Source organism: Nannospalax galili, unplaced genomic scaffold (genome assembly GCF_000622305.1).
Source record: "Nannospalax galili isolate Female #2095 unplaced genomic scaffold, S.galili_v1.0 scaffold95, whole genome shotgun sequence".
Lineage (NCBI taxonomy): Eukaryota > Metazoa > Chordata > Mammalia > Rodentia > Spalacidae > Nannospalax > Nannospalax galili.
This window is the reverse complement of record NW_008342393.1, coordinates 5570406-5582330: the sequence shown is the minus strand read 5'-3', so window position 1 is coordinate 5582330 and position 11925 is coordinate 5570406. Positions and strand designations below refer to the sequence as shown.

General features: G+C 42.7%; 1 protein-coding gene across 15 annotated transcripts in view; it reads left to right on the top strand.

The window, feature by feature from the left end:
* The first annotated feature begins 6 nt into the window (after positions 1-6).
* The window catches only part of Spag9 (sperm associated antigen 9), a 159187-nt gene continuing 147268 nt past the window's right edge, over positions 7-11925 (top strand). For all 15 annotated transcript variants that reach the window (XM_029566107.1, XM_029566104.1, XM_029566102.1 and 12 more), the window contains exon 1: positions 7-463. In XM_029566107.1, coding sequence (XP_029421967.1) covers positions 161-463 — 303 coding nt within the window. In that variant the 5' untranslated portion in view covers positions 7-160. The remainder of the gene's footprint in view (positions 464-11925) is intronic.

Here is an 11925-nt window from a genome sequence, read left to right as displayed (position 1 = left end):
TGGGGCGAGTGCGCTCACCCCACCCCTCCCTTCCGCGGTCTCGGCCCCCACCCCGCGGGGCCCAGCCCCAGTCCCAGCCTCCGCCGGGCCTGTCCCGTGCGGGCCCGTGCCGCCTCTCAGCCGGCGACGCCCGGGACCGCCCGCCCGGCCGTCCGCCACCATGGAGCTGGAGGATGGTGTGGTGTACCAGGAGGAGCCCGGCGGCTCCGGGGCCGTGATGTCAGAGCGGGTGTCCGGCCTGGCCGGCTCCATCTACCGCGAGTTCGAGCGGCTCATCGGGCGCTACGATGAGGAGGTGGTCAAGGAGCTGATGCCACTGGTGGTGGCGGTGCTGGAGAACCTGGACTCGGTGTTCGCGCAGGACCAGGAGCACCAGGTGGAGCTGGAGCTGCTGCGGGACGACAACGAGCAGCTCATCACCCAGTACGAGCGGGAGAAGGCGCTGCGCAAGCACGCCGAGGAGGTGAGGGCCGGCGGCGGGGGCGGGGGTCGCGGCCCGGCGGGGGACGCTGGGCGCGCCGGGCCAGCCTCCTGAAGGGCAGGCCCGAGGCCAGGCCCCCGGGCGGTGCCCCTCCGCCTCGCGGGAGCCCGGGAGCCCAGGCAGGCCAGCGAGTGTCCCGAAGGAATGAGGTGGGAGGGAAGGCCCGGGAGGAAGCGACACCCTGGCAGGAGGGCACCTGGGGTTGCCCAAGGGCGGAGGCTCGGCGGTGTCTGGTTGCTTCTTGTTTGGGGAAGTTTCCGACCACCGTCGGAGAGGCGGGTGGCAGTTCAAACTTTTACCATTGGGGAGGGGGGCACTCCTGTCCTGTCCTGCGTGTTGAGTTCCGCTGGCTTCGGTGCGGTTCCTGGGGGGCGGGGGGGGGCGGTTGCTGCTGCTTTGGGAAGTTAAGAGATCTCCCTCTTTCGGTCAGTTTCTTTTTGACATTTAAATCCTCTTGAGAAAGAGGTCTTATTTTTATGTCTTATGTACCTTGCTTAACACTTTGTCAACCACTTAGATGTCGAATAGCAGTGCCATTAAGCACATAAAGTATAGTCATTTGTTAATATCCCTCACGCAGACATTCCTCCGTATCAGGTGGTAACCTTGGACAGTTCCCTCACCGAACGCTCTATTTATAAAGAGGACTGTGTGTTGAGGGGCGGGGTTGAGTAGGTGTGGGTGACTTGCAACACTTTTCCTGTCTGCGTTTGCTTTGCATACTGCACTTGGCAGGCTCTTTGCCTGAACACCTGAGAGGTGACCTTTGTGCTCTCACCTGAGTCTGTGGCTCTTTTCAAACACTCGAGTGCAAATGATCCGTCTTGGCTACTTGAGAGAGTTAAGGATCTTAACCCTCAGGCTGAGTGCGTTGGCATTATTTCTGAGGAACTTTTCTAATAGGGCAAAGTGCCTTGTTTTTGTTTTCAACCTTGCTGAATACTTGGAGATTAAATAATTATAGAAGGAAACACGAGTTGTTTTTCAAAAATACTTGACAAGTTTTGAGGGTGTGAGATTTGTTTGGTAGCTCATTTCCTAGCATTAAATAATAGCACCATTTAAATGTTTTGTTTTGTCACATGCACCTTTGCATTCAGATAAACAGTTCTTTTTCTTCCTTTCTTTTATCTTAATTGTTTGTCTCAAAGGAATGACATTGAAATCTACCAGACAAAATGGACTTTATTTCAAGAATATTTCCAAAAATACAGGGAGGGAAGGGTTGAAAAAACAAAGATGAGGTCACAATTTCTATTACTTTATTAGTACTGTTTACAAAACTTGTGAATGCACATAGGAAAGAGTGGGGCATTAGCCACATATACATATAAGTGAGGAGCAGGCCTGGTGTAGTAAAGAGAAATGCTCCCTCAGCCTTAAACACCTGTCAATCCATGTAAACATGGGCAAAATGCCAAGGTCACACATTCCAAGAAAACCATCTGCCACAGGTTGCAGAATCAGAAACTAAAACTACCAGGCTCTGTCTTATATTTATTCCTTAAGTGACTTTAAAAATAGATTATTCACTGAGTTTCTTTGTAGTTTATACTGTAGTTTCAGTTATACTTATAAAATCTTCAAAAAGAAACCTTTGGGTAAAATGTCCTGGCCTGAGAATTCAGAACATTGATGAAATGCTAGATGAGCCAGTTCCCAAAGCGCCATAAACATAAAGCCACTTCATCTTCAGTGCTCCTGTAAGATGGTAAGTCCTTTTGCCTATACCTAGAAGTTCAGTCTTGTAGGCCAGTATCAGAGTGGATCATTTTTAATTTGCTCTGAGTGCTTTGTATCTTTAACAGAGAGATTAAAGTATGTTCTTATAGCAAAAGTGCTTAGGGGAGGGTATTTACAGAAAAAGTAATTTGAAAGCATGGAAATTGTCTATCTCTAGAGTATAAAGTAAATTCTGAGCACCTTTGTGGAAATTTTAGGAAGGTGTGTAAATGATGATGTTTTAAGAGCCTGTGAGGTGCTGTAATCTCTTGCTTGCAGAAATTGTCCGGTGAAGGCAGAAGTTTGATCTTTCTTTTTTAAATTTTATTTTTATTTTATGTGTATGCATGTATTGCCTACATGTAGGTAAGTGCACCCATGTTGTGCAGTGCCCGGGGAGGTCAGAAGAGGTCTTTGGATCCTCTGGGACTGGAATTATGGACGGTTGTTAGCTGCCATGTGGGTGCTGGGATTTGAACCCGGGACTTCTGCAAAAACAACCAGTGTTCTTAACCACTGAGCCATCTCTCCTATCTTTATTATAATGAACATACTTAATTTAAATCTTTTTTTTTTTAATTTGAATTCTGTGTGTATGTGTGTGGGGTTAAGTTTGCTGTTTTGGTGATTATTTAGAACTATCTTAGGGACTGAGATGTAGCTCAGTGGTACAGTGCCTCTCTTGCATTCCTCCTGGGGTCAGTCTCCAGCACTGCAAAAACAACCCCTAGCACCAAACAGACAACAGCAAACCATCACATAAAGAAGGGCAGATTTTTAAGATTTGGAGCAGTTTCAGAGACTAATAATTCTTCCACCCACCACTCTCCCCTTTGGACTTCCCATCACATCTCCTTAACCAAGGCCAGGCAGATTCTTTTGTTCATGTTGCTCTCTTACCCCACAGGTATCGTTCCCTCAGAGCTTCCTTCACCTGGCCAGCCCCTCCCTTCCTCCCTCCCTTCCTCACTTTTTTTTTTTTCCCTTTCTCACTTTTATATCCCTTTTCTCTCCCTTTCTCTGGCCTTTCCTTCAATATAAACTTATTATATAGCCTACACTAGCTTTGAACATGAATTCCTCCTGCCTCAGCCTTCCAAGTCTTGGGATTACAAGCCTGTACTACCATGCCTAGCTAGTTCCTGTCCACTCTATAGTCAGCTTAAATTTTGCTTTTTTGTGAGACTTTCCTGTCCGTTTTGTACTGAAATACAATTAAATCTGTAGCCCAGGCTGATCTAGCCCGGGTTGGCTGTAAAACTTTGGCAGTACTGTCTCAGCTTCCTAAGTGCTGGGATTATGGGTGTGAGCAACCCAACCTGGCTGATTGTTCTTAAAAATCACATTCATTCATTCATTCATTCATTCATCCATCCATCCATTCATTCATTTATTATTTATTTATTTATATGTTTAGGGGGAAGAGAGCAGCAGTGACATGTATGTTGCTTGTGTATGGAGGTCAGAGGAGAACTTGCAGAAGTCGGTTCTCTCCTTCTACCATGTGGATCCTAGGGCTGCAGCTCAGGTTGTCCAGCTTGGAGGCAAGTGCCTTTACCTGCTGAGCTATCTTATGGGCCTCAGGCCTGGCACTTTGTTTCGTTGTTGTTCTTTTCAAGTTTGTTTGATTTTGGGTTTTTTTTTGAGACAGATCTCATAGAGATCTGCTTATCTCTGTAGCTAAATTACTTTTTTTTTTTTTTTTTTTTAAGACAGAGTCTCACTGTATAGCTTTGGCTGGTTTAGAACTCTATGTAGACCAGACTGAGCTCAAACTCACAGAACTCCACCTGCCTCTGCTTCCTTAGTGCATGTGCTACCATGCCCAACCTAAATTAATAACTTTAAAGCTAAAATTCTGAATAGAAAATAATCTAGAGTGATATTTCTGGATATATATGTTACCATTTAGTAAATATTTTTCCTTGTGGAAATTAGGATTCTTTAATTTTTTTCATTTGAAACAGGGTCTCACTGTGTAGCCCCAAATGGTCTGGAACTCTCTATGTAGACCACGCTGTCCTTGAACTCACAGAGTCTGCCTTTTGCCTCTTGAGTGCTGGAAAGGGGTGCACCATCATGCCCAAATGCTAATCTAAAAAAAACTTTTAGCCAGGCGTGGTGGCTCACCTTTAATCCCAGCACTTGGGAGGCAGAGGTAGGCGGATCTCTGTGAGTTCAAGGCCAGCCTGGTCTACATAGTGAGTTCCAGGACAGCTGGGGCTACAGGGAGACCCTGTCTCAAAAAGAACCGCCCCCAAAAAAGAAAGCCTTTTAATTTTTAAGAAGTTTGTGTGTATTACATATGCGTGTACATGTTTGTGGGTGTGTACATATGTATGTGTTGCATGCATGCGTGTGAAAGGCCAAAGATTGGTGGCATACGTCGTCAGATTGCTCTTTACCTTTATTTATTTATTTATTTGTTTGTTTGTTTATTTATTTGTCTCAGTGAACCTGAATATCTTATTTTCTTTTCCTATTGTTATATCATATGCTGACAAAAAAACAATCTCAGGGAGGAAGGGTTTATTTTAGCTCACTGCTCAAGGCACAGTCTTCTCTAGCAGAGAAGTCAAGGCAGCAGGAACTTGAGAAGGAACTGGCCTCATTGTATTCACAATCAGAAACCGAGAGGAATGAATGAATGCATGCATGCTAGTGCTCAGCTTATTTACTTTATGCAACCCAGGATCCCCTGCTTGGGGAATGTTTCTGCCCATAGTAAAATAGGTCTTCCCGTAATAATCCTCCACAGGCATGCCCAGTGACCCATCTCTGGTGATTCCAGATTCTGTCACCTTAACCCTAACTAACCATCACAACTCCATCCTAGGAGCTCACTGATTTGGCTAGTTATTGGCCAGCAAGCCCCAGAGATCCTCTTAATCTCCTCTACCTCCCCAACACTAGAATTATAGACTCCATCTACTGGCTTTTTACTTGGGTGCTAGGGATCAGAACTCATGCTTTCATGGCAAGGGACTTTATTGAGAGGGCCATCTCCCCAACCCATGATTCTTTTTTTTTTTTTTAATTTTTTTATTTATTATTTTTATTTTACGTGTATGCGTGTATTGCCTGCATGTAGGTAAGTGCATCCGCGCCGTGCAGTGCCCACGGAGAACAGAAGAGGCTGTCGGATCCCCTGGTACTGGAATTATGGACAGTTAGCTGCCATGTGGGTGCTGGGATTCAAACCTGGGTCTTCTGCAAGAACCAGTGCTCTTAACCGCTGAGCCATCTCTCCAGCCCAAGCCATGATTCTTTTAAGAGACATAATTTATCTGGGCATGGTGGATTTCCCTTGTAACCCCAACACTCTGGAGGCTAAGGCAGAAGGATCTTGAGTTCTAAACTGGCCCTGGCTTTCTCTGAACATTAGGCCCATGAGCTGAACCGTTTTTCTTAGTAATTTGATTGTAGTATAAAAGAATGAGTTGCTGATCTATGGATGTGTCAACATTTGGCATTATATATGTTTCATATTAAAAATTTCAAACTAGTTTTAAAATTAAGTCTCTTCTAGGATACCTGTTCAGTGGTTTTTAAAATCCTGTGTCTGGGTGACTGTCCCTTAAGGAGCTGGTCAGTACCCACACTTATCACAACCCTTAGAGAAGCCCATACCCATGCTTTTGGGTGTATCTTTCTTCTGAACACCTATCTTTCTCTTAAACCTTATGTTTAAGCCTATATTAAAATATCTTTTCTTTCTTTTTTTTTTTTTTTGGTCCTTTTGAGACAGGGTCTCCCTGTAGCCCCAGCTGGCCTAGAACTTTCTATGTAGACCAGGCTGACCTTGAACTCACAGAGACCCACCCGCCTCTGCTTCTCAAGTGCTAGGATTAAAGGTATACACCGCCATGCTTGGGGTAAAATGTCTTTATTAAACTTCAACTCTGCTTCTTAAATAAATATACTAAAACTTTGTGTTTTAGATCTTCAATGAAACAAAGGTCACACACACACACAAACACACCCACCACCAAAAAAAAAAATGGACTCAGGTGCTGACCTCTCTCTCTATTTATTCTGTTAGCGAAAGTATCAACATCATTTTGGGATGTTACTGTACCTTTTTTTTAAACAGGGTCTCATATAGTTCAGGCTGCTCTAGAACTCACTGTGTAATCAAGAATGACCTTAAATTCCTGATCTTCCTGCCTCTACCTCTTAAGTGCTGGGATTACAGGCATGTGCCACTAATTCAGGCTTGGTTTTTGTTAGCTTTTAAGATTTGTTTGTGTGTTAATGTATACATGCACTGCACACCCACATCTCCTCACATAGTAAATTGACATTATCACACTTTACTCCTCAATATTTAACACAATTATCTCCAAGGATGATAATATTCTTTTATATTATCACAATATAGATTTGAGAACACTTTCTAGTATCCTCTAAGCTCCATTTGAATTTTTTAAAATTTGAAGGCAGGGTTTTGATGGGTAGCCTATTCTGACTTCAAACTTGAGATTCTTCTGCCTCTACCTACTTTCAGCACTTTAAGTGCTGAAATTACAAGGTGCCCACAACTGTACTTGGTTTGAATTAATTGCTGGTTCTTGTTTTTTGAAACATGGTCTCATATAGTTCATTCTGGCCTCAGACTTGCTAGGTAGCAACAGACTGGCTTTGTAATCCTGATCTGCCTGTACCTCCCAAGTGTTGAGATTACAACTGTGCACCAGCATGTATTTGAATTAATTTATAAGAGCATGGTGTATGGCAGTTACAGAGATGAATATATATATATAAAATTATTTTTGGTCTTTTTGAGACAGGGTCTCCCTGTAGCCCCAGCTGTCCTGGAACTCACTGTAGACCAGGCTGGCCTTGAACTCACAGAGATCTGCCTGCCTCTGCCTCCCAAGTGCTGGGACTATAGGTGTGCACCACCACGCCTAGCTATTAATATATGCTTAATATTCTAAAGATGTATTGTGTATGAGTGCATGATGTGTGTGTGGAGGTCAGAGGATAAATTTGTGGTGTTGGTTCTCTCCTTCCACGTTTTCACCCAATCCACGTGGGTTCCAGGGATTGAACTTGAGTCTCTAGGTGTATAAGGCAAGTGCCATTAAATGACGAACCATCTCACCGGCCAAGTTCTTAACATTTTTATAATGCATAATGTAGCTTGCCTGGAAAGGAGGAAATGGTTGTAACTTAGCTACTCTTACAAGAAATTTAAGTTTGATATTTATAAAACAGAATTTTGTTTTGAAATGAGTATAATTGGGCATGGTTCTGCACACCTGTACCCCACACTTATGGAGGTAGAGGCAAGAGGATCATATTAATTCAAAGTCATCATCAGCTACAGAGTAGGCTACAGCCTGGGCTACATGATGAGACCCTGTCTCAAAAATACAAAAAAGAGTGGCTAGAGAGATGGCTCAGTGGTTAAGAGCCCTTGCTGTTTTTGTAGAGGACCTAGGCTTGTTTCCTGGCACCCACAAAATGCCTCATAACCATAACTCTGGTTCCAGGGAACCTGATGCCCTCTTCTGACCTCCAAGGGCACAACATACAAGTGGTGCACTTACATGCAGATAATACACTCATATGCATGAAATAAAAAATAAAAATACAGCGCTGGGCATGGTGGTGCAATGCCTTTAATCTCAGCACTTGGGAGGCAGAGGCAGGTGAATATCTGTGAGTTCAAGGCCAACCTGGTTTAGCGAGTTCCAGGCCAGCTGGGGTTACAGGGAGACCCTGTCTCAAAAGACCAAAAAAAATTAGGCCTGAATTTTTGGCATTTATATTCAGAATTTCTCATGATCCTAGAAAAGTTTGAAAAGTATGTTGCTCATAAATGGATTTCTTCTACTTTGGGCCTTACTCCTTCTCATAAGTTGACTTTTCAGTAATGTTTAACTTTTTTGGAAGCTCTTTCCAATAAGAAACATTATTTTACAATGCTGGGGATCTAGGGTTTATATTTTAGGTCATGTGACTTTGAGATCTCTTGGTTTTTCTCTTATATCTGTCTGCTCTGAATTTCTTTTATTTTTTTTTACTCTGCATATTGCCTGGCTGGTACTATCCATTCCTATGGGTTCAATTACCATTTTTTCATTATTCCAAAATGTATATCTCTCTGATTTAATAGATATTTATATTGAGTCCCAAGTATGTGCCTGGTATTGTGCCTGTTGCAGATACATTGGTGAGAAAAACAGACAAGGTGCTTCCCTCATGGAGCTGACACCTTATTAAGAACTTTGGGCTTTGGCTGGAGAGATGGCTCAGCGGTTAAGAACTCTGGTTGTTCTTGCAGAAGACCTGGGTTTGTTGGAACACCCACGTGGAAGCTAACAACAGTCCATAACTCCAGTACCAGGGGATCTGACATCCTCTTCTGTGACACAGGTGCACTTACCTACATGCAGGCAATATACACATAATATAAAAATAGCTGAAAAAAAAAAGAACTTTGGGCTTGGATTTTGATCTCTCTCTTTTTTTGGAGTTTTGGATTCACTTATATTACCTATTGGCTGTGAATGTGTTCCACCATGTTCAAAACTGAACTTAACTCCCGTGTATGCTTTTCTTTTGTTCTCTCTGTTTGTGGAGGATGCAACACTCACCAAATAATATGGCCAATCCTTAACTCCTCTCTATTTTTTATTCCCATTTCTACTTTTTTTTTTTAAAGACCACATCTCATGTAGCCCCAGGCTAGGCTTGAACTTGCTTATGTAGCTGAGGCTGATTGAGAACTCCTGATCTTTCTGCTTTTACTTCCCATCCATTTCAACTTTCTTTTCCTCTCCTATTTTTGTGTGTAAGAGGGAGACAGGAGATGGAGTCTTAACATGTTGCCAAAGCTGGGCTTGAATTCCTGAGCTCATTTTCCTGCCTTAGCCTCCCAGGTAGCTGAGACTACAGGAATGCATGGTGTTCTACTTTTCTTTGTTTTTGATGTTTTTAAGTATCAAGGGAGTCTCTTAATTTCTTTCCAAGTCCATTTCTACCACTCTAGTATAGGCCATTAGTATCTGTCATTCACTACCCTCCCCGTAACTGGCATATAGGAAGTGTAAGTGTTTCTGAACAAATGACTGAGTTCTGTTTCCACTATTGCCAACTGTGAAGTTCCCATCTCTCCAAAATGGAAGTCTGGGCTGGTGTGTACCTTGGTGGTGGACCATGTGCTTAGCATGTCATGTCCTGGACTCATTCTTAGCACTAAACAAAGATAACAAAGGAAATCTGATCAGATAATTTCTACGCTTAAAAGCCCTTAGTGGGTCTGTCCAAATTGCTTGAAATGACTTACGTTCCTAAATACAAGGACTTGGAATCTAGATGTCTCTTACTCTGGATATCTCATTTATCCTTTTTGAGCCATTTTGAACACTTTGTTTCTACGCTTAAAAGCCCTTAGTGGGTCTGTCCAGATTTCTTGAAATGACTTAAGTTCCTAAATACAAGGACTTGGAATCTAGATGTCTCTTACTCTGGATATCTCATTTATCCTTTTTGAGCCATTTTAAACACTTTGTGTTCTCTCTCGGCTTTCATAAAACCTGTCTTTTCCCCTAGCACTCTTTTTCTTTAAAATTTTTTTTCCTTAGGGCTGGAGAGATGGCTCAGTGGTTAAGAGCACTGGTTGCTCTTGCAGAGGACCTAGGTTTGGTTTCTAGCACCCACATCGTGACTCACACCATCTGTAACTCCAGTACCAGGGGATCTGAGACCCTCTTCTGATCTCTCCAGGCATTGCCTACATGTAGTGCACTGATGTACATGCAGGCAAAACACTCAGACACATAAAAAAAAAATTCAGCAGTTAAGAGCACTTGCTGTTTAACATGTTTGTTTCCAGTACCCACATGGCACCTAGCAACTGTCTGTAACTCCAGTTCCAGGGATTCAACACCCTCTTGTGCCTCCATGAGCATTACACAACATGGGTACATTTATATACATGCAGGTGTAACCCTCATACACATAAAATAAAAATAAATAAGGGGTCTGGAGAGATGGCTCAGCAGTTCAGAACACTAGCTGTTCTTGCAGAAGACCCAGGTTCGAATCCCAGCACCCACATGGTAGCTAACTACTGTCCGTAACTCCAGTTCCAGGGGATCTGATAGCCTCTTCTGTCCTCTGTGGGCATTGCTCGACATGGGTGCTTACTCTGTAGGCTAAAACAGGAGAATCTTAAATTCCAGGCCAGCCTGGGCAAAAAAATAATAAAATATTTAAAATAAATAAATAAATAAATAAATAAATAAATAAATAAATAAATTTCTTTTCTTTTGGTCTTTTTGAGCTAGTCCTATAGTCCCAGCTGGCCTGGAACTCACTATGTAGACCAGGCTGGCCTTGAACTCATAGAGAGCCACCTGCCTTTGCCTCCCAAGTGCTGGGATTAAAGGCATACACCATCACGCCTGGCAAAAAATAAATAAAAATTTTAAAAAGAAAAAATATTTAAGTTACTTTTATCTGGGCTGGAGAAATGACTTAGTGGTTAAGAGCATTTGCTGTTCTTCCATAGTACCTGAATTCAGTTCCCAGCATCCAAATTAGGCAGCTCACAACTGTCTGTAACTCCAGTTCCAGGGGATCTAGCACTTTCTTCTGGCCTCTGTGGATTATGTGGTACACATTCACATGTACATGTACACATAGTTAAAAATAAAATAAACTTTAAAATTATATCTCTTTATTTCTTGTGTATGTGTAGGTGGTACACATTCACATGTACATGTACACATAGTTAAAAATAAAATAAACTTTAAAATTATATCTCTTTATTTCTTGTGTATGTGTAGGTGGGGTATGCATATGCTACGAGTGTGCACATGGAGGTCAGAGGACAATGGTGGTCAGAGGACAACTTGCAGGAGTCAGTTCTCTCCTTTCACCGTGTAGGTCCCTGGGATTAAGCTCAAGTCAGGTTTAGAGGCATATACTTTTACCCACTGAGCCATCATGCCAACCTAGTCTCTTCTATTGCTTGCTTGCTTGAATTCATTGTTCAAGATTCAATTAAAATTAATTTAAAAAATTTAAGTCTAATAAGTATTTTGCCTGCATGCATATAATTGTACCATGTGCATATAGTGCCTGTGGAGGCTAGGAGAGGGCGTTAGATCTCCTGGAACTGGAGTAACAGATAATTGTGAGCCCCCATGTGGGTGCTGGGTACTGAACCTGGGTCCTGTGCAAGAGCAGCCAGTGCTCTTAACCTCTGAGCCATCTCTGTGGACTCATGATTCAATTTTGGAGTGTCTTTTTTTTTTTTTTTTCTTTTGTCTTTTTGAGACAGGGTCTCCCTGTAACCCCAGCTGTCCTGGAACTCACTATGTAGACCAGGCTGGCCTCGAACTCCCAAAGATCAGTCTGCCTCTGCCTTCCAAGTGCTGCGGAGTGTCTTTTTATGAACACTCAAGTATGAATTATTCCAGTTTTATCCACAGCATGGTGTCCTTCCCCTCTCTTCAAATGTCCCCTACCATATCAAACTGACCTATTGCTTTCATTCCTCTACTAGACTGTGTGGATGCAGTTGGCACTTAATACACATTTGTTGGTTGAGTGGATAAATATGTAAAGGTCAAATTGCAAGCCTAACCATTTAAGTTTCTCTTTGTCTCTTTGTACAGTCAAATTATTTTCGCTTACTCTTAGTGCCAAGTTATGCTAAAAGTTCCAAAAAAATTCTTCAGTAAGTCTTTTGAGTTTTTTTAAAA